The sequence below is a fragment of the Somniosus microcephalus genome, chromosome 9 (assembly GCF_052327205.1).
Source record: "Somniosus microcephalus isolate GS21.2 chromosome 9, FLI_Smic_1.0, whole genome shotgun sequence".
Lineage (NCBI taxonomy): Eukaryota > Metazoa > Chordata > Chondrichthyes > Squaliformes > Somniosidae > Somniosus > Somniosus microcephalus.
In genome coordinates, this window is record NC_140995.1 from 92,496,618 (window position 1) to 92,524,461 (window position 27,844).

A 27,844-nucleotide genomic window follows, 5' to 3' on the forward strand; every position below is an offset into this window, starting at 1 on the left:
GCTTTCTGGACTTTTAACCTCTGGTTAAACGAAAGTTTCCTGTATCTGTTTTTATATTTCTAGCTAGCTTTCTCTCATACTCTAATTTTTCTCTCCTTATTAATCTTTTAGTCATTCTTTGCTGTTTTTTATATTCTGTCCAATCTTCTGACCTGCCACACATCTTTGCACAATTATATGCTTTTTCTTTAAGTTTAATACTATCTTTAACTTTTTTAGTTAACCACGGATGGTGGGTCCTCCCCTTGGAATTTTTCTTTCCTGTCGGAATGTATATATTCTGTGTATTTTGAAATATCCCCTTAAATGTCTGCCACTGCAACTCTTTTGACCTATCCCTTAACCTAGATAGGTCAGCCATGATCTTATTGAATGGCGGAGCAGGCACGAAGGGCCGAATTATCTACTTCTGCTCCTATTTCTTATGTTCTCTAACTCTAAAGCATTTTGCACATACTATTAAAGTGAATTTGGCCGCAAGGTCAGAGCTGGATTTTAAACATATTCTTAAAAAAAAATGTAACTCCTCTGCTAAAGGCACCGACTCATGCTGGGCTACAGTTCCACAGGAGTCATTAAACCTCCAAGGGGCCATTCTTCATGCAGGAATATGGGCAATGAGTGCCAACAGAGAATTCAATCATAGGGATATCCACAGCCAAACCCAAACTTGTCCTTATCCAACATCTACGCATGCACACTTTTCAGCAGGGATACTAATCAGCAATCAGGAAAGAGAACTGTGGCTGATGCTAACTTACTCAGTAACATAGGGCACGATCTTACCAGCCCTGGGGAGGCGGGTATGGAGGTGGGACTGCTGGGAAAATGGCAGCATTTGGGGGCGGGTGCTCAACCCGCCCCCAACCCACCTCCGTGCCATCTTGCCAGGAAGTGGGTAGCCGACCCGCGCAGGGTCCCGTGCGGGAAGGGGATTACAGCCACTTAACTGCCTGTTAACAGGTAGTTAACAGGCAGATAAGAGGATTATCCCCATTTTGCCCACACAAGTGCGGGCTTCTCGAAGGCTCCGAACACCGCCAGGGTCACCGAGGCGAGTAGTGGGTCTACGGGGGTCGGAGGGGTGCAAAAGTGCGCTGTGAGGGTAAGTGATGGGTGCAAGTGTGGAGAGGTGAGTATGTGAGGTAAGTGGAAAGTGTTAAAAAAAAGTTTACTTACCTTTGTTTCTTCCTGCAGGCTTCAAGAGTTGGGTGTGCGTAGAGTCTCGCACCTCCGCGGCAGAGACGACAGATGGCCGTTACATTCTCCAATGCAACAACCATCTAATTTCTGCAAAAGAGCTTTGATGAGTCTTGAATTCAAGAACACATCAAACAACATAGAATGTCAGTGTTTGACAGCTTCACAGAGCTGTCAAACGATGACAATTCATCTGACGTACTCTGTAACCGGCTGGGCAATCAAGGGAAAATAGCGTGGGATGGCTAGAAGTTGATAGAGGCGGGACTGAAACCAGACAAGTGGGAGTCCCGCCTCCAAAAGCTCCCCATTGGCAAAATCCAGCCCATAATCACTCAATCCTACTGTCGAGCGCCTATTACCATGCTGGCTGGTCCAAACTTGGTTGCATCTCTAGCAATTGATAATACTAACCTCTCCCGTCCCTCCTTCCTTGTTCGTGCCACCTGATTGATTTCCATTGCTGTGAGTTTCTTGGCCACACGATATTGCCAGGTGTAGAATGCTTCTTTAGAGGCCACAATTACATGTGTTTTTGTCATGGTTACAAACAAGGGATCTATAACAAAAGTAATAATAGCTTTATTTAATAATGTCAAAAAGTGAATCAGAAAATAACCTTGGCAGTAATGCCATTATAAATCTAATGTAGCAATGTGAGGGAATACGCCATATTTCAAAAAGATACACCATAATATGAACAGAATACTGATATTATTAATACATGATATACTGGGTTTAAAAATCTAAAGCCTTGGAGACACAGGCTGTAAACAGAAAACAGGCTTCTGAGATAAAGATCAGTTGTTTAACAAAGTTGTAAAAACCAAACAAGCTTTGAAATGGGAATCAGTTAAATATACTAAAACAATTACCCTATTGAAATGGCAGATGGCGCTTCTGAAAGGTCTAGAGTTTGAAGGGAACACAATGAAAATGCCCAGTTTAAGGTGTTACCAGCTAACACATTGAACAGAAACACAAACATTAAAAGAGGCATGTGCCTTTGAAAAGATGACATCAAGTAAAAGAAACACCTGCTGGTCAAATAGTTTTTATGTTAAATTTGGAAGACAGGAAACACAATTAAATATGCAACCACTTGAGATAGCTAAAAATACATGAACCACCCTAGCTGAAGTGTCTTAAATATAATGATGGTTTTTGAAACACCTAAAGGTAGAGACATAATTATGCATGCAATAGTTGAATTGACAGTAAGATAGAAAACATTCAAAAGAGATAATGAATAAAGACAATTAGCTGACATCAGCAGAGAACTTCAAAGAATAAACCACTGCAAAAAGGGTATAAAAATAAGAGCTTTTCAAACAGAAAGTCAGAACTCGCTCAACGGGCCAAGCGTTTCTCAACTTCACAGGCACGCTCTGTAACTTTTTAACTTTGAGTCTCAGGTAATCAAAGTAATTGATTTTGGTGGATAATCTGGATTTAGAAATAAGTAAGAAATGTAACGAAGTAAAGCTTTGAAAATAAGGATCTCTGAGAAATAAGAAACGTAAGCTATCTGTATTTTGAATTGTTAATGTTGCGACTGATTCAACAGCTGTCAAATGAATGCCGGCTCTTAAATAAAACTATATATTTTTAGAATTGTCTCAGAGTAATTCTGTATAAACTCGCAAACCCAATTTCTGTACACTCTTTTGTCAGGAGTTGCAGAATTCTGGGGGTATTCCAGGCCCTCATAATATCCGGAAGGTTACAGTCTAGCTAAACTTATTAAAAATGCTATCTGGAGGACGGTAACATCTTCAGTCATTCCTTTCCTTTAGGGAGAGATAGCCTGAACCTTTAGACCCATTTAAGCGTCTTATGGAATTCGGCTCTCTCTAACTTAAGTTGAAGGTGAATGTCTGGGGAATACGCCTGATCTGGGGTAGCCCGAAAGGGCTAGGACTTGTAATTATCCCTTCAGCAATGCCAGTATAATTATATCTCACTTTGCCTAGTACATGCTTAATCTTCTATATATAGAAAACCTTTAATAAAATTAATTTTTCCAAAAGATTTCCACGGAGAACAAATATGCAAGAAAAATTCACAAGACCATATTGTGTATCTGTTCAGCAGTCCCATCACTATTTCCCTGTCCATCATGAGTTTATGTCAAAATGTAAAAGTAGTATGCATGAACAGTCTGCAATGCAAAATATAAATAAATATTCAATTATCATCATCTGGAGCAATACCCTAAAAGGTACGATGATCCAGTAACATTTACAACTACCTTGGAAAAATGCAATGTACTACACAAAAGTTAGTAATTCTGAAACAGAAAGCAGGCTCATGGCAGGATGATAATGGAAATCTTAGGTTTACGCAATAATGCACAGAACAGAAAAGGCTATTCACCCATTAAGCTTGTTCTTTTCATAAACCATGTACAGTTTACCCAATTATGGACTCTACTTCACCTACTTAATCTTCTGTGGAAAGTTTTGCATAAATATTCCTCGACTCCCAAATTCCAGAATATCTATCCGTACTCGCACCTCTAAAACTTAATCACACACACAGAACACACAGAAACCCCACAGTGCAGATAGAGGCCATTTCGGCCCATCGAGCCTGCACCGACACATATCCCACCCGATCCCCGTAACCCCTACACCAACACATATCCCACCCTATCCCCGTAACCCCACGTATTTAATCCCCCTAACACTAAGGGTCAATTTTTATCATAGCCAATCAACCTAACCCGCACATCTTGGGATGCTGCACACTAAACACATTTCGCCCTCATCCACAGCAGCACCCACCATGTCCAACAGAACAGTTGGGCATCTTGCTTTAAATCTATTTCTATAATCATCAAACTGAGTTCTTCTTTTACAACGGTGTGCAACGAAGGTTCACAGACTGGTTCCTGGGATGGGGGGGATTATCCTATGAGGAGAGATTGTGTAGACTAGGCCTATATTCTCTAGAGTTTAGAAGAATGAGAGGTGATCTTATTGAAACATACAAAATTCTTACAGGACTTGACAGGGGAGATGCAGGGAGGATGTTTCCCCTGGCTGCGGAGTCTAGAACCAGGGGTCACAGTCTCAGAATAAGGGGTCGGCCATTTAGGACTGAGATGAGGAGAAATTTCTTCACTCAGAATGGTGAATCTTTGGAATTCTCTACCCCAGAGGGCTGTGGAGGCTCAGTCGTTGAGTATATTCAAGACAGAGATTGATAGATTTTTGAATATTAAGGGAATCAAGGGATATAGTGCAGGGAAGTGGAGATGAGGTAGAAGATCAGCCATGATCTTACTGAATGGCAGAGCAGGCTCGAAGGGCCAAATGGCCTACTCCTGCTCCTATTTCTTATGTTTACACATGTTACAGTCATACATCCCTCTGGGTGTTCATTTGCAGCTATCAAAGACTTATTGGCCCAGAAATTCGGGTCCCAACGCGTGAGTACGGACGGAGTACTCACGCGTGGACCCGATGGAAGTGCCGGAATCTTGCATGCACTACGCATGCGCGGGAAACTGGCACTTCCGATCCTCTGAACCAAGGGGTTCAGAGGCCGAACGCGTGCGCGCGGGAGTCTGCGAGTGCGCGTTGAACTTCCTTTTTTTTCCAGTTTTTAACGTGCGGGTAAGTCTGTACATTTTAGAAATGTAAAAAGCAGCCGTAAGGACTTCATTTTCAAAGGTAAGTGGTCAATTATTTAAAATTATAACATTTTTTCCAAAGGTTTTTTACTTTTAAATACTTTAAAGCAAGGTAAGTTTATTTTTAGCCCCATTTTTTTATAAAATTATTTTTTTCAAAAATTTAAATTTTTGTTTAAAATAGTTATTTAATGTCATTTATAGTTTATTTACAAAGTGTGATTTAAAAAAAAAATTATTTGAAGGTAAAGTAGTTTTACAGCCTCAGCATTTATACGTTTTGACAGGTCTATCTGTCAAGACTTATGAATGGAGCATTCCCTGCTCCGATTGGCTGCCTGTTGCTCACGTGATCCCAGGGGACGCTTCGCACTAACTACGCCCCTGGAACACGCCAGCATAGCGTGCCGGCCTCTGGGACAGGCCTCGGAGAGGAATTCCACGCAGACCAAGAGGTCAACTGCCGGCGCGCTAGGTAAGTGTAGGTCGGGGGCTTGCACCCGCGGGAAGCCCCCGACCCGAATTTCTGGGCCATTATTCATCATCTAAATCTTGAATTGTAAAATGGGAAAAAAGAAATTAGTGAAAAATATGACACAATGCCCAATAAAATCAATGCTATGGATAATTCAGATTTTATAAAAATATCACTAATTAAAATAATGGCTGCATTTTAATAATCATTCCATACAGTTTTTTATTCCTAACATACATCAGCTTGGCTCAGTTGACAGTACTCTCAGTTTGGAGACAGAGGGTTGAGAGATCAAGCCCCACTTCAGGACTTGAGCATAAAATCAGAGATTACTGCACTGTTAGGAGGTCCCATGTTAAGATGTTAAATTGAGGTCGTGACTGCCTGTTTTGGTAGTTCAGGTGGGTGTTAAAGATCCCATAGAACTACTTAAATAGCAAAGAGTTCTACTGTGTCGGGCCAACATCCCTCCTTCAATCCGTTTGTGGGATCTTCCTGAAAACAAAATGGCTGCAGCATATATGCACTTTAGTAACTGCACTTCAAAGTAATTTATTCGATGCAAAGCTCTGTGATATTGCTGAGAGATGCAATAATGGTCTATATGAATGCATGTACTTCCTCTCTGTAAAAGTTCAATAATACTTTGTTTGAAGGAAATGTATAAATGAATCCATTGCACTACTAAATACCAAAATGCAGTGATATAATTTAGCAATAGACTTATTGCACCAAATGTAATAAAATTTCAGAACATTGAACAATTTTAAACTCAAATATTTTGGAAAGTCTTGCAGCCTAACCTTTACAGTATCAGGGACTTTATTTCTTTTTTTACATGTAATGGAATAAAATAAACAACTGGGACTGTTTGCATCTATTTGTAGAGGAACAGTAAAAGGAAAAAGAGGAACAGGACATTTTTAGCCATACTGGTGACCTGACAATTGGTGTGTGGAAATCTGTTCAAATAATTAGAGCAAGTTTAGATTTAGGCTGTTTCTAAGAGATGGACTATGGCTAAATATATGTAAAAGAATAACAGACTATTACATTCACCTGAAGTGATAAATAATTAAACTAGAAACCAGGGGTAAAAGGGACAGAAGAAGCATTACATGGAAAATATGAACATATAATTACAGGGTAAACAGCTGTGATCAGAGAGGCAATGTTTTACAGCAAGAAATAAAATAAATTGGCAAAAAACAAATAGTAGGGATCACTATAATATAGATAAACAGAGTGTGAAGGTTATGTGTGAGAACAGGTAATGGATGGTATTGATTTGATTTAATTTAATTTGAATTAATTAAAGGGTAAATCATGGCAGCACAGCTCGGTACCGTGGCATGCTCCTCCTGCACTATGTGGGAAATCAGGGACACTGGAAGTGTCCCTGACAACTATGTGTGCGGGAAGTGTATACAGCTGCAGCTACTGACAGACCGCATTGCAGCGCTGGAGCTGCGAATGGATACATACTGGATCATTCGCGATGCTGAGGACATCGTGGATAGCAAGTTTAGGGAGCTGGTCACACCGCAGGTAAAGGCTGCACAGGCAGGAAAGGAATGGGTGACCACCAGGCAGAGCAGTAGGCGCAGGCAGGTAGTGCAGGGGTCCCCTGTGGCCATCCCCCTTTCAAACAGATATACCACTTTGGATATTGTTGAGGGAGATGGCTTATCGGGGAAGGCAGCAGCAGCCAACTTCCTGGCACCATGGGTGGTCCTGCTGCACAGGACGGGAGGAAAAAGAGTGGGAGAGCTATAGTGATAGGAGATTCTATTGTAAGGGAAATAGATAGGCGTTTCTGCGGCCGCAGACGAGACTCCAGGATGGTATGTTGCCTCCCTGGTGCAAGGCTCAAGGATGTCTCGGGGCGGCTGCAGGGCATACTGGAGGGGGAGGGTGAACAGCCAGTTGTGGTGGTGCATATAGGTACCAACGATATAGGTAACAGACAGGATGAGGTCCTAAAAGCTGAATATAGGGAGTTAGGAGGTAAATTTAAAAATAGGACCTCAAAAAGGTAGTAATCTCAGGATTGCTACCAGTGCCATGTGCTAGTCAGAGTAGAAATAGAAGGCTATTTCAGATGAATATGTGGCTAGGTGCAAGGGGGAGGGATTCAAATTCCTGGGACATTGGAACCGGTTCTGGGGGAGGTGGGACCAGTACAAACTGGACACTTTGCACCTGGGCGGGCCCAGAACCGATGTCCTAGGGGGAGTGTTTGCTAGTGCTGTTGGGGAGGGTTTAAACTAAAATGGCAGGGGGTTGGGAACCTGTGCAGGGAGGCAGAGGAAAGGGAAGCAAGGATAGAAACAAAAGACAGGAAGGAGAAAAGCTAAACTGGAAGGCAGAGGAATCAAGGGTGTAAATCAAACAGGGCCACAGTAAATAAGAATTCTAAAAGGACTAAGAGTGTTAAAAAAATCAAGCCTGAAGGCTTTGTGTCTTAATGCGAGGAGCATTCATAATAAGGTGGATGAATTAGCTGCGCAAATAGACGTAAACGGATATGATATAATTGGGATTATGGAGACATGGCTCCAGGGTGACCAAGACTGGGAATTCAACATCCAGGGGTATTCAATATTCAGGAAGGACAGGAAAAAAGGAAAAGGAGGTGGGGTAGCATTGCTGGTTAAAGAGATTAACACAATAGTAAGGAAGGATATTAGCTCTGATGATGTGGAATCTGTATGGGTAGAGCTGAGAAATACCAAGGGGCAGAAAACGTTAGTGGGAGTTGTATACAGACCCCCAAACAGTAATGCGGAGGTTGGGGATGGCATTAAACGGGAAATTAGAGACACGTGCAATAAGGGCACAGCAGTTATCATGGGTGACTTTAATCTACATATAGATTAGGCTAACCAAATTAGTAACAATACTGTGGAGGAGGAATTCCTAGATTGTATACGGGATGGTTTCCTGGACCAATATGTCGAGGAACCAACTAGAGATCAGGCCATCTTAGACTGGGTATTTTGTAATGAGAAAGGATTAATTAGCAATCTTGTTGTGCGAGGCCCCTTGGGGAGGAGCGATCATAATATGATAGAATGCTTCATTAAAATGGAGAGTGAAGTAGTTGACTCAGAGACTAGGGTCCTGAATTTAAATAAAGGAAACTACGATGGTAAGAGGCGCGAGTTGGGTAGGATGGATTGGGGAATGTCACTTAAAGGGTTGACGGTGGATAGACAATGGCAAACATTTAAAGATCGCATGGATAAACTACAGAATTTGTTCATCCCTGTTTGGCATAAAAATAATATAAAAAAGGTGACTCAACCGTGGCTAACAAGGGAAATTAGGGATAGCATAAGATCCAAGGAGAGGACATATAAATTGGCCAGAAAAAGCAGCAAACCTGAGGATTGGGAGCAGTTTAGGATTCAGCAAAGGCGGACAAAGGGATTAATTAAGAGGGGGAAAATAGATTATGAGAGTAAGCTGGCAGGGAACATAAAAACTGACTGTAAAAGCTTCTATAGATATGTGAAGAGAAAAAGATTGGTGAAGTCAAGCGTAGGTCCCTTGCAGTCAGAATCGGGGGAATTTATAATGGGGAACAAAGACCTGAATGACCAATTAAATACATACTTTGGTTCTGTCTTCACAAAGGAGGACACAAATAACCTTCCTGAGATGTCGGGGAACATCAGGTCCAATGAGAGGGAGGAATTGAATGAAATCAGTATTTGTAGGGAAATGGTGTTAGGGAAATTGACGGGATTGAAGGCCGATAAATCCCCAGGGCCTGATAATCTACATCCTAGGGTACTTCAGGAAGTGGCCCTAGAAATAGTAGATGCATTGTTGGTCATCTTCCAAAATTCTATAGATTCTGGAACATAAGAACATAAGAAATAGGAGCAGGAGTAGGCCAATTGGCCCCTCGAGCCTGCTCCGCCATTCAATAAGATCATGGCTGATCTGATCCTAACCGCCAATCTATTATCACAGAACCATCTCCTGAATCTGACAGAATTAGACACACGAAATAGGAGCAGGATCAGGCTACACGGTCCCTGGGCCCACTCCGCTACCCACAGGGCCATGACCGATCCGAACCTAGACTCATGTCCAAATTCCTGCCCGCTCCCCATAACCCTTAATTCCCTTTACTTCTAGGAAACTGTCTATTTCTGTTTTAAATTTATGTAATGATGTAACTTCTACAGCTTTTTGGGGCAGCATATTCCATGGACCTACCACCCTCTGAGTGAAGTAGTTCCTCCTCATCTCAGTTTTGAAAGAGCAGCCCCTTATTCTAAGACTATGCCCCCTAGTTCTAGTTTCACCCATCATCGGGAACATCCTCCCCGCATCCACCCGACCCAACCCCTTCACAATCTTATATGTTTCAATAAGATCGCCTCTCATTCTTCTGAACTCCAATGAGTAGAGTCCCAATCTACTCAAACTCTCCTCATATGTCCAACCCTCATCCCCGGGATTAACCGAGTGAACCTTCTTTGTACTGACTCGAGAGCAAGTATGTCCTTTCTTAAGTATGGACACCAAAACTGTACGCAGTATTCCAGGTGCGGTCTCACCAATACCTTGTGCAACTGAAGCAATACCTCCCTATTTTTATATTCTATCCCCCTAGCAATGAAAGCCAACATTCCATTGGCCTTCTTAATCACTTGCTGCACCTGCATACTAACCTTTTGAGTTTCATGCACCAGGACCCCCAAATCCCTTTGTACTTCAGTACTTTCCAGTTTCTTGCCATTAAGATAACTTGCTCTACGATTTTTCCTGCCAAAGTGCATAACCTCACACTTTCCAGTATTGTATTCCATCTGCCAAATCTTTGCCCACTTACTTAGCCTGTCTATGTCCCCTTGCAGGTTTTTTATGTCCTCCTCACTCACTACTTTCCCTCCCATCTTAGTATCATCTGCAAACTTTGATATGTTACACTCGGTCCCCTCCTCCAAATCGTTAATATAGATTGTAAAGAGTTGGGGACCCAGCACTGACCCCTGCGGAGCACCACTTGTTACTGATTGCCAGTCTGAGAATGAACCATTTATCCCAACTCTCTGCCTTCTGTTAGATAGCCAATCCTCTATCCATGCCAGAATATTACCCCCAATCCCGTGATTTTTTATCTTAAGCAATAATCTTTTGTGTGGCACCTTGTCAAATGCCTTTTGGAAGTCTAAATACACTACGTCCACTGGTTCCCCTTTATCCACCCTATATGTTACTTCCTCAAAGAACTCCAGCAAATTTGTCAAACATGACTTCCCCTTCATAAAACCATGCTGACTTTGTCCTATTAAATTATGATTATCCAAATGTCCTGTTACTGTCGCCTTAATAATGGACTCCAAAATTTTACCTGCCACAGATGTTAGGCTAACCGGTCTATAGTTTCCAGCCTTCTGTCTACTGCCCTTTTTAAATAAGGGTGTTACATTAGCAGTTTTCCAGTCTGCCGGGACCTTTGCTGAGTCCAGGGAGTTTTGGAAAATTATTACCAATGCATCCACAATCCCTACCGACACTTCCCTCAAGACCCTAGGATGTAAGCCATCAGGTCCAGGTGATTTATCTGCCTGGAGTCCCATTATTTTACCGAGTACCACTTCCTTAGTGATTTTGATCGTGTTTAGCTCCTCCCCCCCTTTAGTCCCCTGTTTGTCCAGTTTTGGGATATTCTTCATGTCTTCTACTGTAAAGGCAGTTCCCATGGATTAGAGGATAGCTAATGTAACCCCACTATTTAAAAAGGGTGGTAGAAAGAAAACGGGGAATTATAGACCGATAAGCCTGACATCGGTAGTGGGGAAAATGCTAGAGTCTATTATAAAAGATGTAATAGCAGAGCACTTGGAAAACAGTGACAGGATCGGACAAAGTCAACATGGATTTACAAAAGGTAAATCATGCTTGACTAATCTACTGGAATTTTTTGAGGATGTAACTGGTAGAATAGATAAGGGAGAACCAGTGGGTGTGGTGTATTTGGCCTTTTAAAAGGCTTTCGATAAGGTCCTGCATAAGAGATTAGTATGTAAAGTTAAAGCACATGGGATTGGGGGAAAGGTACTTTCTTGGATAGAGAACTGGTTGGCAGACAGGAAGCAAAGGGTTGGAATAAACAGGTCCTTTTCAGAGTGGCAGGCAGTGACTAGTGGGGTACCGCAGGGATTGGTGCTAGGACCCCAGTTATTCACAATATTTATTAATGATCTAGACGAGGGAACTAGATGTAATATCTCCAAGTTTGCAGACGACACAAAGCTGGGTGGGACTGTGTGCTGTGAGGAGGATGCAGAGAAACTCCAGTATGATTTGGACAGATTGGGCGATTGGGCAGATGCATGGCAGATGCAGTATAATGTGGATAAATGCGAGGATATCCATTTCGGTGGCAAAAACAGGAAGACAGATTATCTGAACAGCAATAGATTGGGAAAAGGGGAAGTGCAACAAGACCTGGGTGTCCTTGTGCACCAGTTGCTGAAGGTAAGCATGCAGGTGCAGCAGGCGGTTAAGAAGGCAAATGGTATGTTGGTCTTCATAGCGAGAGGATTTGAGTACAGGAGCAAAGATGTCTTGCTGCAGTTGTACAGGGCCTTGGTGAGACCACACCTTGAGTATTGTGTGCAGTTTTGGCCGCCTTATCTGAGGAAGGATGTACTTGCCATGGAGAGAGTGCAGCGAAGATTCACCAGACTGATACCTGGGATGGCAGGAATGACATATGAGGAGAGATTGGGTCGATTAGGCTTATATTCACTAGAGTTTAGAAGAATAAGAGGGGAACTCATTGAAACTTATAAAATTCTAACAGGACTAGACAAACTAGATGCAGGAAGGATGTTCCCGATGGCGGGGAGTCCAGAACCAGGGGTCACAGTCTAAGGATAAGGGGTAAGCCATTTAGGACTGAGATGAGGAGGAATTTCTTCACCCAGAGAGTGGTGAACCTGTGGAATTCTCTGCCACACAGGGCAGTTGAGGCCAATTCATTAAATATATTCAAGAAGGAGTTGGATATATTTCTTGAGGCTAAAGGGATCAAGGGATATGGGGAGAAAGGAGAGACAGGGTACTGAATTTGGATAATCAGCCATGATCTCATTAAATGGTGGAGCGGTCTTGAGGGGCCGAATGGCCTACTCCTGCTCCTATCTTCTATGTTTCTACGATACATTGTTAAATCCTGTGGGAAGGCATGAGTTTTCAGATGGTTGATTGCAAATCACAGAATCACAGAAACCCCACAGTGCAGATAGAGGCCATTTCGGCCCATCGAGCCTGCACCGACACATATCCCACCCGATCCCCGTAACCCCTGCACCAACACATATCCCACCCTATCCCCGTAACCCCATGTATTTAATCCCCCTAACACTAAGGGTCAATTTATCATAGCCAATCAACCTAACCTGCACATCTTTGGACTGTGGGAGGAAACCGGAGCACCCGGAGGAAACCCACGCAAACACGGGGAGAATGTGCAAACTCCACACAGACAGTCACCCAAGGCCGGATTCGAACCCGGGTCCCTGGCGCTGTGAGACAACAGTGCTAACCACTATGCCACCGTGCAAATCATTCAAAGAGATTATGGATTGATGGCACTGTTACGAAGAGGGAATTGGGAAGCAAGAAAAAAACGAGTGAATGAACAAACTTGCATTTATATAACATCTCATCACATTCACAATTCAAGGAAACCCTTTTAAGATTTATCCTTCTAACGGGATGCCCTCTTCCACGAGTTTCCTTTATTCCATGGACTGCATCAGTTCAAGAAGAAAACCCACCACCACCTTCAAGGGCAACTAGGGATGGGCAATAAATGCTGGCGATACCAGCAATGCCCACGGCCTGAATGATTTTTAAAAAAGACAAGCTGTCATTGCTAAACCATTTGAATTCATTTGTGGACCAGACTGTGCATTTGTCTGAGGAGATAACTTTACTTCTGCTCGAGGGTTACTCTGCTGGTCAGCTTATTTGGGGGCATCTAGGATTTAGAGGAAAGGAGGATAAACAGGAGGGCCCTGAGGCATCACCAAAAGAGGAGGGCACCTTTACACTGTTACCCCATCAGCAGATATAATTGATGATAGAAAACTTTTTCTTTTACACCCAACAGAGAAGCAGTGTTTTCACGGGCTCTGGTTCTGCAGGGAGGTAAGTCAGTACAGGCATGGAGTCCTAGTTAGCGAGGACGAGGCACAGGAGCGAGGACGAGGCACAGGAGCGTGGTAGAGGCCCAGGAGCAGGGACGGGAGGAGCAGCGAGGTCGGGACCCAGGAGCGAGGACGAGGCCCAGGAGTGAGGTCGGGAGCGAGGACGAAGCCCAGGAGCAGGGACGGGAGGAGCAGCGAGGACGAGGCCCAGGAGCGAGGACGAGGCCCAGCAGCAGGGATGAGAGGAGCAGCGAGGACAAGGCCCAGAAGCAAGGACGAGGCCCAGTAGCAGGGACGGGAGGAGCAGCGAGGCCAGGACGCAGGAGCGAGAACGAGGCCCAGGAGCAGGGACGGGAAGAGCAACGAGGCCAGGACCCAGGAGCGAGGACGAAGCCCAGGAGCAGGGATGGGAGGAGGAGCGAGGACGAGGCCCAGCAGCGAGGATGAGGCCCAGCAGCAAGGTCGAGACCCAGGAGCAGGGACGGGAGGAGCAGCGAGGCCGGGACCCAGGAGCGAGAACGAGGCCCAGGAGCAGGGACGTCGGGACCCAGGAGCGAGGCCGAGGCCCAGGAGCGAGGTTGGGACCCAGGAGCGAGGCCGAGGCCCAGGAGCGAGGCCGGGACCCAGGAGCGAGGACGAGGCCCAGGAACAGGGACAGGAGGAGCAGCGAGATCGAGGCCCAGAAGCGAGGACAGGACCCAGTAGCGAGAACGAGGCCCATTAGTGAGGTCGGGACCCGGGAGGAGGCCCAGGGCGAGGACGGGGCCCAGGAGTGAGGACAAGCCCAGCAGCGTGGTTGAGGCCCAGGAGTGGCGCAGTGTGGACCAGCAGCAGCGGGGTCGGGGCCCAGGGAAGGTGCAGCACGGGCCAACAGCGAAGCCGGGAGGATCACACTGCATCCTATGAAACCCAAGCAGAGAGGACCTGCGGGAAGGAGGGAGGAGGACAGTACGAGAATGTTTGTGTGTGTGTGCTAGGCCGATGTAGCAGAGCCTGGTCTCCAATCGTCTTGGATCTCCTTGCCATTGGACCAAGACCTTGCTCTGTCAAGCCCGTGTGGTAGCTGGTGTGCAATGGCCACCCCACGATAAAAGAATCCACGCACAGGCATCTTCCACCCTTTAAAATGAAGTTCGGGACCTGGAACGTCAGGACCCTCATGGACAACCCCAACAGCGACAGACTGGAACGCCGTACTGCTATCGTTGCCCGGGAACTCAGACGTTTCGACATTGACATCGCCGCCTAAGTCAGACCCAGCGGGCAGGGGAAGACCAGCTCAAGGAGCAAGGCGGTGGTTACACTTTCTTCTGGAAAGGCAAACCTGAAGAAGAACGCCGCCTCCATGGGGTAGGCTTCGCCATAAAAAATGAGCTAGTTGGACATCTCCCCTTGCAGAATAAACAAACGCCTCATGACTCTTCGGCTTACCTTAGCCTGGAACCAGTGCACTACGGTCATCAGTGCGTATGCCCCAACACTGGAAGCCACAGATGAGACCAAAGAGGAATTCTACTCCAGCCTCGAACAATCTCAGTCCCGAGTCCCAACGGGTGACAAGCTGATCCTCCTTGGCGACTTTAACGCCAGAGTTGGAAAGGACACAGACCTCTGGGGAGGTGCGATCGGCAGAGAGGGGGTAGGGAAAGCCAACTTCAACGGCACCCTCCTCCTGATGAAATGCTTAGAACATGGCCTTGTCATAACCAACACCTTGTTCCAGCAGAGAGACAAGTACAAGGCTTCATGGCAACACCCTCGCTCCAAGCACTGGCATCTGCTGGACTACGTGATCGTCCAAGCGAGGGACCACAAGGACGTCCGCATCACCCGCACCATGACAGGATTGCTGGGCAGACCACCGACTAATCCACTCTGTCATCTCCATCAATGTAGCCCCAAAACAGCAGCGGCAACAGAAACAATGCCGCAGGAAAATCAACGCTGGAGCACTCAATGACCCTGCTAAGAAAGCCCAATTCAGCCTGCACCTAACAAACAACCTGGCGTCTCCCAGTGACTCAGAGTTTTCACAGTCTGCACTCAAGGCCTCCATAATCAGCACCTGTGAAAAGACGCTCCGTCGCTCGACCAGGAAACACCAAGACTGGTTCGACAAGAACGACCAGGAGATCCAGGAGCTAATAAGCCGCAAGCGCAAGGCATTCCCGATCTGGAAACAGCAACACAACTCGGGAGCAAGAAAGCAGCTCTACAGACGCCTGAAGGCCGAGGTCCAACACAAAACTTGCGACCTAAAGAACAGAAAGTGGGTGGAGAAAGTGCAGGAGATCCAGCAGCTAGCCGACGACCACGACATGCATGGATTCTTTAGCGCAGTCAAGACCACCTACGGTCCAAAGCACCCAAGGTCCTACATCACTGCGGGCCAAGAACGGAGAGGTACCCATCAAGGACAGAGAGGCAGTCAGTGCCCGCTGGAAGGAGCACTTCGAAGACCTCCTTATCTGAGACTCTGTCTTCGACTCGAGTGTCCGCAACTCCATCCCGCAGCATGCCACCCGCCACCACTTCAGCACAACCCCAGCCCGGCATGAGATTGAAAGGGCCATCCGACAACTGAAGAGCAACAAGGCCTCAGGAGCCAATGGAATCCCCGCCGAGGCACTAAAGCATGGTGGAGAAGCACTATTGGCGCGAATACATTAACTCATTTCTCTTATTTGGAAGGAGAGCGTGCCAGGAGAATCTCAGAGACGCCGTAATCGTGACCATCTTCAAGAAAGGTGACAAGTCTGATTGCGGTAATTACAAAAGAGTTTCCCTGCTGTCTGCCACAGGGAGTCATCGCAAGAATCCTCCTCAATTGCTTTCTCCCAGTGGCTGAAGCTGAAGAGCTCCTCCCAGGGTCGCAATTCGGATTCCGCCCACTAAGGGGCACAATGGACATGGTCGTCACCGCGCGTCAAATACAACAGAAATGCAGGGAACAGCAACAACCGCTGCACATGACATTCTTTGACCTCACAAAGGCCTGACACTGTCAACTGTGAGGAATTAGGGAGTGTCCTCCTCAAATTCAGCTGCCCCCAAAAGTTTGTCACCATCCTCCGCCTGCCTAACGATGACATGCAAGCCGTGATCCTGACCAACGGATCCACCACAGACTCAATTCACGTACGGACCAGGGTCAAACAAGGCTGTGTCATCGCACCAACGCTCTTCTCGATCTTCCTTGCTGCAATGCTCCATCTCACCCTCAGTAAGTCCCCGCTGGAGTGGAGCTAATCTATAGAAGAAACGGGAAACTGCTCAACTTCTGTCACCTCCAGTCCAGATCCAAGGTCGGCCCATCCCGTCATCAAATTACAGTATGCAAACGATGCTTGCGTCTGCGCACACTCCGAGGTTAAACTCCAAACCATCGTCAACACCTTCACCGAAGCATACGAGAGCATGGGCCTTACACTAAACATCCGTAAGACAAAGGTCTTCTACCAACCTGCCCCCGCCACACAGTACTGCCCCCCGATTATCAAAATCCACGACGATGCCTTGGACAACGTGGACCACTTTCCATACCTCGGAGCCTACCGTCAACAAGGGCAGACGTCGATGAAGTCCAACACTGCCTTTAGTGTGCCAGTGCAGCCTTCGGTTGCCTGAGGAAGAGAGTGTTTGAAGACCAGGACCTCAAACCCAGCACCAAGCTGATGGTCTACAGAGCAGTAGTGATTTCTGCCCTCCTGTACGCTTCAGAGACATGGACCATGTACAGCAGGCACCTCAAAGCACTGGAGAGGTACCATCAACGCTGCCGTCGCAAGATCCTGCAAATCCATTGGCAGGATAGGCGCACCAACGTCAGTGTTCTCGCTCAGGCCAACATCCCCAGCATCGAAGCTTTGACCATGCTCAATCAGCTCCGATGGATGGGCCACATCGTCCGCATGCCCGATACGAGACTCCCAAAACAAGCGCTCGACTCGAAGCTCCGACACAGCAGGAGAGCCCCAGGTAGGCAGAGGAAATGCTTCAAGGACACCCTCAAAGCCTCCTTGAAAAAGTGCAATATCCCTTCCGACACCTGGGAATCCCTGGCCCAAGACCGCTCAAAGTGGAGAAGAAGCATCCGAGAAGGCGCCGAACACCTTGAGTCTCTTCGCCGAGAGCAAGCGGAAGCCAAGTGCAAACAGCGGAAGGAGCGCACGGCAACCCAAACACCCGCCCCATCAACCACCGTCTGCCCCACCTGTGACAGAGACTGTAGGTCCCGTATTGGACTCATCAGTCACCTGAGTACTCATTTTTAGCATGGAAGCAAGTCATCCTCGGTTCCGAGGGACTGCCTAAGAGAGAGAGAGAGAGAGAGAGAGTACCACTGGGTGTCAAGGTCATCACAGCAATGATTCTTGTGGGGGTGGGAGGGGAGAATGTCCAGAGGGCTACTGCTTGCACTGCCAGCATTGGTCTGTTGCCAGTGCATTGGTGCATTCAGCAAGTAACCAATGTATTGTTCGTCAGAGCCAACCACTACATTAACTGCCCCATGGAGCAGTAGGCCTGCACCCTGGGGGCGCGATCTTGCCAGCCCTGGGGAGGTGGGTATGGAGGTGGGACTGCTGGGAAAATGGCAGAATTTGAGTCGGGTGCCTAACCCATCCCCAACCCGCCTCCATGCCATCTTCCCAGGAGGCGGGAAGGGATTAAAGCCTATTAACTGCCTGTTAACAGGTAGTTAACAAGCAGAAAATAGGATTATCCCCTTTTTGCCCTCAAGTGCAGGCTTCCCGAAGGCTCCGAAACCCGCCAGGTCAGCGAGATGAGTAGTGGGTCTGCGGGGCTCGGGGGGGTGCAAAAGTGTGCTGTGAAGGTAAGTGATGGGTGCAAGTGTGGAGAGGCGAGTATGTGAGGTAAGTGCAAAGTGTTATTAAAAGTGTACTTACCTTTGTTTCTTCCTGCAGGCTTCAATCGGTGTGTATGCGGAGAGTCTCGCACCTCCGCATTGGAAATGACAGATGGCCGTTGCATTCTCAGATGTAACAACCATCTCATTTTTTCAAGAGAAAGATGTTTGATGAGGTCTTGAATTCAAGACCTCATCAAACTACAGAGAATGTCACTGTTTGACAGCTTCACAGAGCTGTCAAACGATAATAATTCATCTGTCAAAAATTTTTGACAAATAAAACGTTATACCTTGACGTTCTCTGCAACCGGCTTTCCTTTAATTGGCTTGCTAGGCCCGCAGGGCGGGCTTAACAAGGTCGATCAAGGGAAAATAGCGTGGGTTGGCCAGAAGTTGTTGGAGGCGGGACTGAAACCCAACAAGTGGGAGCCCGCCTCCAAAAGCTCCCCATTGGCAAAATCACCCCCTAGGTTTTTCCTACATGGGTTGCATTCTCCAAACCAACCATCGCCATAAAAATGAATGTCAGATTCCTTCATTTTAAGGGAATCGATTGCACCCCTGTTATTCACTGGCTGCTGGAGCATGAAGTGCTAGGTATTGGAGGACCAGGGCTACTCGCCGTCATCCAGCAACAGCAGTGGAGCAAACGTATAATAAAGCCAGTGCCCCCACTCGAGTATAAATCGAGAAAATCGCAATCATGCTAAAACAGTACTTCTGCTATCTAGACAGATCAGGCCGGGTCCTCCAATACAGTCCTGGAAAAGTCTCGAGGATTACTGCCATTTGTTGCATTCTTCACAACCCGCCATAGAATGAGGTATCCACCTCAACGAGCATCAGTAAAAGTCCTCTGATGATAAGCAGGAGGAGATCCCAAAGTAGGCTGAAGAGGTCCAGGAGCCACCATCAACTGGCCTATTGTCATCTGTAAGGGCCAATTCAACTTTGATCGATGAAGCATTTTCCTGAGCACCCACCAGCCTGCCCAGTTCTTCACCTCCCACCATCTTTCCCATTCTCTGGAATCTAACAGAATCCATACCAAGGTCAGGGCCACCCTATTGGTTCCCCAGCATATTTCTTACTTCGAATTCACAAATCAAAATTTCGTACTTTGACCTCACAAATCAAAGATAAATTGCACAATGTATTTACTGTACCAAAAAAGGTTTATTGATCAAAAATACAAATGCGCCCGATAGTGCTTGCCCACAGAGCTTGCCCTTCCAATTACCAGGTAAGCATTGTCCTTTCCTGTCTATTCTCATGTTTCTTCTCAGTGCTAGGCTCTGACAGAAACCAGGCAGATGACTGGTAACTGATGTTAGCGAGAGGCTCCTAGGATCAAAGTGGCTCTAGAACTCTGTAAGCAGGGCCCCCAAAAGGGCCCGTCTCAGGCTGCTGATCTACTGCATGTGTGGGGGCAGCCAAGCCATACCAGCTTTCAAGTTCCTCAAGGACATGGCTTCAAGCACTGATTCAGTACTTCACAATGAGTGATGACATTCTACTGAGTTGAACTTATAAGTTAGTAAATAATCCAGCAGACAAACTTGTTTCTGTCATTTTCTCAAATAAACTCACTGGATACTTTTTGTGTGACTATCTTTTACTGTATTGTTCAAAATCTAAAAATTATGACATTTCTAATAATGAAGGAGTAAGTCTAACTTCTTTCTGGAATCAAAATTTAAGGGCCAGCTTTTACAGGTAACAATATGCGTTTCAGGTAATCATGTAAGAATATGTATTACTTTCTTCACCAACACTCAATACCAGATATTCATCACAATTGCATAGCCATCACAGTAAAGCAATTTCTTTTTAATATTCATATTTTATCAGTAGCCGGATTTTACATCTTTAATGCATAATGTAATGTGTGGTAGATTTTTTCCAGTTAGTCTAGAGCCTATTATATGGCAAGATATCTTGTAACGGTCACTACAAATTTGATATAAAACTGTTACAAATTTGTTATCATGCTGAATTAACTTTAAAAATAAGATTTACTTAGCCATTCCTATGACTACAATATTGCACAAGCATACAGCCTCACTAACTATCCCGATTCATCCTGTCATGACATTACCTTTACAGGCCAGACTATAAAATCAGACTGCTCCTCTAGACCCACAAATGCACATTGGGATGCCGAAAATAAGTTAGAATTACTTCTACAATTAAGTGATTATTAGAAATGCTGCTTAATGTCTGCATATTTTGGGAACTGTTTTAAATTTTGCTGCTTTTTTTGTTGATCAAGAGTTGACTGACTATTTTACGCTTTTTATATATTTACAGTTCAAAAAATATGAATTAATATGAAATGTCTTATTGTATAATAATTATTAAAACTACTTTTTTTTCTGGCAAATACAAAGATAATTCAAAATAATAAACCCACATAAAAAGTTACCAACACTTTCATAAAATTAATTGATTCTAAAAGTGTAATACTGTATCCTTCATATAAAGAACTTCATTTTTGTACAAATCTTTCACCAGAGGAAAAAATGAATCAATAGTAAAGTCAAAGTTCTAATACTTTTAAGTTAACATTCAGGTATTTAAAAACTGCCAATGTACGATTAAGTTTACTGACTGGAGGAAATATAAGATTTTGTACGTGTCATCAATTATTCTTGAATGCTAGCAAACTTAAAAAAATTGTTATTTTTCAGCTTGCTGGACACCAAGTATGTCTGAATGGAGAAGCTGGCTAGGCTGTAAAGTATAGTGGCTGAGAACTCAAAAATCTTACACCATTTTATTTCCAGCATTATGTCAGCTAAACACATCAATTTTTCTCAACATCTTAGTGCTCTTGTGTACGGAAGGCTTACCACACTGAAAAAGAATTTTGCAGGATGTCATTGAGACAGAAAAAGAGAAGAATACTTGGCTGCATCTGTAATGTGCTGATGAAAGGTTTCACTGTTAAAACATAGGCTAGTGAGACAACAGAACTCATTCAGAGCTCAAGACTAAAAACAACCACAACCTACCATATTTACCTTTCAATCAAGTTAAAAGTATTTATTACTGAAATGTCTATAGCTAAATAGTTCTCTCACAGCAACAATTAGCATCACAGAAGAACTCAGTTGCCTTTCAAGGCAGATAAAATAATGCCACTGAGTAAATGAGACTGCACTAATATATAAATATCATAATATATTGTTGGTTTCTCTAGGTTGAATCTAAAAGTTCAAATCGCCAATGCTTTGACATTTAATTGCTCAAACATACATGATTTAAAAGAATAGATATATAACTCACAATGGAAAATAGTGTCAACCTAATTGCTGCCTCACCAATATAAAAAATGTATAATAATGCAAATTGTTAACTTTATAGAAATTAGGAAAAAGAACTCCTCCATACATTTCTACTACAGTATCCTCAGCATCCTCCCGCCCTTAAGTAAAACATTCTGGGAGTAAATGCATTTGCTGACACATATTCAGCACTTGAAACATCCTAGAAACATTTACAGTACGCTATTTTAATTTTTTTTCTAGTCATCTACTTTTACATGGAAATGCACAGCCATCTCCCTCAAATACCTTAATCCCCAATTGAAAGACATGCAGTTGAGGGTTTTCTTGCTTTGCGTGTATAAACAGTTCAGATAACTCATATTACTTATCCTGTAAAGGATTTTTAAATCTGTCACTTGAACCCAAATAACATATCAGATTAGTAGGCTAATGAAAGAAAGACTTGCATTTATATAGCGCCTTTCACGACCACCGGACGTCCCAAAGCGCTTTACAGCCAATGAAGCACTTTTATTGAAGTGTAGTCACTGTTGTAATGTAGGAAATGCGGCAGCACAGCAAGCTCCCACAAACAGCAATGTGATAATGACCAGGTAATCTGGTTTAGTGATGTTGATTGAGGGTTAAATATTGGCCAGGACACCGGGGATAACGCTCCTGCTCTTCTTCGAAATAGTGCCATGGGATCTTATGCATCCATCCGAGAGAGCAAACGGGGCCTCAATTTAACGTCTCATCCGAAAGATGGCACATTTGACAATGCAGCACTCCCTCAGTACTGCACTGGAGTGTCAGCCTAGATTTTTGTGTTCAAGTCTCTGGAGTGGGACTTGAACCCACAACCTTTTGACTCAGAGGCGAGGGTGCTACCAACTGAACCACAGCTGAGACTGTTTTAACAGAGTATTGATAATTTTGCGGTTTTCTGGTCAAGTAGCAAAGTATAAAGATGAACAAATTCTACAGAACATTACTTCATCCATGAAAATATTCATATGGTAGATTTTTATGGCACACTCTTTATAAGAGATCCAGAAAGCACAATGTTGTTCAAGCACACCAAAGTTAACAGCACTTTTGATTATGGCCTCTCCTAAGGTGTGCAATAAACGGTTGGAATAGCAGTGGAGTTCACTTTCCTGCTGTCTGCCAATATCCGAGAGGGCTTCAGCCCATTGTAGAGCAGCCTGGAGAAAGTGTCAGCTGCAGGAACATCTATAAACATTCCCTAAAAACTTTGAGGGATCCAGGCAAGTCTGTCAACTCAATGGGGTGGCACTGAAAGAAGAACTGCAGGTCTTGGAGGCCCATCTAAAGAGATCAATGTCAACCCGATTTCAAAGTATACAAGGCAGCATCGCGGATATTTGGTTGACTCTCAGGAATTTAGGGATCTTTCTGATTCCAGGAGATCTGTTTTTCCACTGATCACTGGTAACCGAATCATTTTTGCAGTACTAGTGGAGAAGCTGATGTGCATGCCTCAGAGGCTGCTTTCCCTTACGATAGCAGCACAAGGGAACACCTCATCAGCTCCCCACAGAAGCCTTCATCCAGGAATTCAAGGCTTCTAGGCTTTAAACAGAAGTTTACTTGCTGTAACCTCAATCTGGCCTAAATCAATTTGAAAATAAATAGCTCTGCAGCTGTTGCGTGCAAAACTCAAACACTGACTTTTTAAAAAAAGCTCTTGGGATGTGGGTGACACTGGCAAGGCAATATTTATTGCCTATATCCATTTGCCCCGAGGGTATTAAGTCAATCACACAGTGTGGGACTGGAGTCATATGTAGGCTAGACCAGGTAGGGATGGCAGGTTCCCTTTCCTAAAGGACATTAGTGAACCAGATGGGTTTTTACAACAATCCAGCAACTAATTTTCTGGTGGTAGCACACAATGAACTCAAGGTCGCAAATCACTATCTGAAACAATATTTTTCATAATTTCATCCATAAATCAAATTTGTACACTCACCGATGTCAATATATTTTGAATCCAAGGGAGTTCCAATGGAATTACACAACACAAGAACGTACTAAAACAGGAGAAAATTACAAGATATTATGGCAATGCTTTTAAAAATAATCAAGTATATCTTAAAATGTATCATTAGGTGCTTAATCAAAATCAGTTGCCTATATTTTAATCGGCATGCTGTGAAAATGAATACAAATGCAGACATACTGATATTACAGACACATTGGCTGGAATTTTCTGTACCTGGGCGGGCAGTCAGTGTGGCGGGTCACGACCCTGTTGTTGCTTCCATCCTGTTGCAGAAATCGGCTTTGCGCTAATGGGGCCTATTAAGCCTGCCCTGTGTGTTAATGGTGCGGGTTTATTACATCATCCATGACGCATTTTCAGCTGGGATACTTAAAGGAGCCATGGTCACATTGCTTTTGAAGGTTCATCTAGGAGTGTGCAGGCAGCACACTGGAGGTTTTGATTGCTCCAAACAGTTGGAGAGATGGCTGCACAGAGGCAGAGGGCAGCACCCAGATTCTCTAATGACTCCCTCCATATGCTTGTGCAGGTCCTCTTCCCTTCCAATGGGCAGAAGAGACCTCCCCAGGAGACAAAAAGAGCCTGCCTCCAAATTGCAGAGGAGGTCAACAGCAGGGATGTGTTCAGGAGGACCTGGGTGCAGTGCCAGAAACGTTTCAATCATCTCATTAGATCTGGAAAGGTGAGCACAAAGCCACACTCAACTTCATCCTGCTGTGCCTCACATCAAATCCCCATCCTCTGCCTTCTCTGCCTTCCCAACCCTACTCCTGCACATCCTTACTCACTCCAACATACCTTGCACGTCCACCCATCCCTCGCTCTCTATCTACATTATCACATCCCCATCTTGCTAGCCACTCCTCACACTCAGTCTCATCCTAATGCAATCTTACCAACTAACAACACACAAGGAGGCCACTTGGCATTGCCACCCCAATCCATCATAGTCTCCCTCTAAAGATGTAACCCATCCATTCCTTACACTCATTCTATCACTCTCACTCATCCTTCTCTTCTTTCCCTCCTTGCAGGAGAAGATAGCGCACAATGAGAGAGGGAGAGAACTGGAGGTGGGCCTCCATCATTTGCCACCCTCACAGCAGTAGAGGAAGCTGCGTTGGAAGTATCAGGAGTGGCCGAGCAGCTGGAAGTGGTAGATGGAGAGAGGGGAACATCTCAGCAATCTGGTGACAGAATTACATATCATACAGCCACATGGCATACATCAGTCACTCATATGGGGACTGATGTCATCAGCCACTGAATGGTCATCATATGCATAATGGTATGTGTACCCATTCTTCATATAGCCCTGCACAGTGGCAGGAGGAGCAGACTTTAGCGGGGCCATCAGAGGTTCCAAAACCCAGAGGACGTCCGCCAAGAGTGTCTGAGCAGTCGCAGCAGGGAAATGAGCAGGCTGCCTCTACCTCTGCTGAAGCCACAGGGGTAGCACCTTGTAGAAGCACGTGGAGGAGAAAGATGACACACAAGTAGATTCACAAATTGTAGCCACTTGGGCATTTTAGTCAATGTTAATGTCAAGTTTCCATTAATATATTGTCAACCATTAAAATCTTTATTCTCATCACTTTCCTGTCTTGGACACATTTGAGTGTATCTTTGGAAGTGGCTTATTGAGTTGCAGTGAATGGTGAGACATAACGGTACCTCCAGCAATGGTGGTCAGTGTGAAAGGAATGGTTATTGTAGGGGTCTTTTATGGTGTTGCTGTGGAGTGGTGCCAACCTGGCGCAGCATGTGGCAGCCATATGGGTGGACATGCGTAAAGTTAAGTAAATCTGGACATGATGAGGCCACCCATGGCCTCCCGGGCAGCAATGTGCTCCGGTGCTGGTGGGATCTGGCCCACGGGTTCTCCAGCTCCTGCTCCTCCTCGTCTTCCAGCTGATGCTCCTCCTTCTCCTCCTGCGAAGAGGCTGTGCACTCAGTGCCTTGCTCCTCATGCAGCGCTAATCCTCACTGCTGCGCTATGTTGTGCAGGGCGCAGCAGACCACGACGATTCTGTAGACCCTGGCTGGTGCGTACTGAAGGGCTCCTTCAGATCTGTCAAGGCATCTGAAGCGCATTTTGAGCATGCCTATTGTCTGCTCTATAACACATCTGGTGGAAATGTGGCTTTCATTGTATCTCTCCTGGGTCTCAGTACTTAGCCTCATCAAGGGTGTCATGAGCCACGTCTTCAGTGGATAGCCCTGGTCTCCAAGCAGCCAGCTGGAAAGTCTGTTTGGAGGAGCGAAGAGCTGAGGGAGGCTGGACTGGCGAAGGATGAGAGAGTTATGGCAGCTGCCAGGGAATTTGGCACACACATGCATGATGATCTTCCTATGGTTGCAGACGAGCTGCACACTGAGGGAGTGGAAGCCCTTGCAGTTGACAAAGACTCCTAGGTTATGATGGGGTGCCCTGATGACCACATCTGTGCAGTCGATGTCGCAAAGCCTGCTCAGTAACACTGGCTTCATCAGTGACAAAGTTGATATAATTGGCTGGCTTGTCAAAGAGGGCATCGGTGACCTGTGTGATGCATCTGTAGGCGGCCAACTGCGAGATGCCGCAAATGTCTGCTGCAGATCCCTGGAAGGAGCCTGAGACGAAGAAGTTGAGGGAGCTAGTGACATTGACAGCAACTGGTAAAGCTTGTCAACCCGCTCCTCTGGGCTGCAGGTCTTGCCCCAGCAATGTGCAAATGTCTGCAATAACCCGGCACGATAGCCTGAGCCTTCTTTGGCACTGCTGCTCAGTCATGTTGAGGAAGCTCATCCTCTGCCTATATACCCTGTGTTGGGGGTATCGCCTCCGACACGGTGCAGCCCTGCACTGATGCCCTCTGTCCTGTGCAGCATCAGATGGTTGAGGAGAAGGTTGGTGGTGTTGTTGTTGGTGCTGCTGGTGTGCCTAGTGCTGCTGGTGTTGGGGCTCATCTTGGTCCAATTCTGAGGACCAAGGTGACACAATATAAACAGCACCCATGCTGGGAATAGATGGCAGACCAAGTAGACATCAGAGGACAAGCTGTCAATGGTGTGATAGGTTGTAACAATGAGGTGAGACTGGATGGCGACTTTGCTGGAAGCACTCGCAGCCTGTAGAAAGCTAAATGTGTGCTGGGAATGTAGTCAGCAACAGCGTCTGCCTGAGGAAAGTGATCAGCTGTGAGGTGGGAGGTTTTATAGTACATTTCATGCTGCATCTAATCAGCTGGAGCAATGGACACTCAACTCCCTCCTCAGGCTGACAGACTTGGTTCTTGAGCTGCGTGAATCCCGTGGGCAGCCAGGGAAATTCGAAAGGTAGGCTGAAAAAGGCTCTCAGGTGTCTGACAACTACCTGCGAATGATTTGAATCAGGTCACCCGCGTCTGCCGGTTGGGTCACTGCCGCACCGGCAAACGTTCCCGAAGGAAAAGCGCATGGCGGCGGGATGACTGCGGGCTCCCAACCCGCTGCAACTTTTTTCAAATTTCCCACCCAACCCGCCTCCAATTGCGCCCACCGGACCCCAGAAAATTCCAGTTATTAACACTGAAATAAATTCTAGAAATGGTTTACCATAGCAACTACAGACTCCATCTCATTCTCATCCTTTCAAGTGCAGCACATAAACAAAAAAACAAATTAACCTGTGACAAGCGATAAGTGATGAAACAGAATAAGCTGACAGTATTTTTATAGTTGCTGGTGCTAATACATCATACATTAAGTAATAAGATAAAGATGAAGTTATGCAAATGTTCCTAAGTAAATGTTTCATGATAAGACCACATCAGTCTTGTCCTGAAGTTCTTGTTTGTAAAACACGAGCTGTGTATAATTATTTATATGGGTTTATATATAAGTCACAAGATAGTTGGCCAGTTAATTGGAGCGGTGAGATTTTACAAAGTCTATTGCCGGAGCACATATTCCATTGCAGGTCCTCTAAACAGAATAAATAAAAAATGTTGAAAAGGAAAAGGTCACTTGACCCCTTTTGGTTGACCTCAGTCCCAGCTTCCCTTCATATCCCTCAATCTTCAGTCATTTTTCCAGCAGTGAACTCTAATAGGTCACCTTGAAGTTTCCTCTTTTCAAAAGAACTATCCCTATTTTCTTACTCTTTCTATCATTATTTTAATTCCAGAAAGCTGGTCATCTTTGCCACCCTACATTGTATGCTA

The 27,844-nt window shown here is 45.2% G+C and overlaps 1 protein-coding gene across 1 annotated transcript in view; it reads right to left on the reverse strand.

Annotated features, from left to right (window-relative positions):
* The window catches only part of LOC147112526 (WD repeat-containing protein 35-like), a 90,903-nt gene that overhangs the window by 38,887 nt on the left and 24,172 nt on the right, over positions 1-27,844 (reverse strand). The window contains exons 7-9 of the mRNA XM_085996858.1: positions 27,237-27,269; positions 23,628-23,688; positions 1,615-1,759 (exon numbers count right to left, since the gene is read on the reverse strand). Of these exons, the coding sequence (XP_085852984.1) occupies positions 1,615-1,759; positions 23,628-23,688; positions 27,237-27,269 (239 nt within the window). The remainder of the gene's footprint in view (positions 1-1,614; positions 1,760-23,627; positions 23,689-27,236; positions 27,270-27,844) is intronic.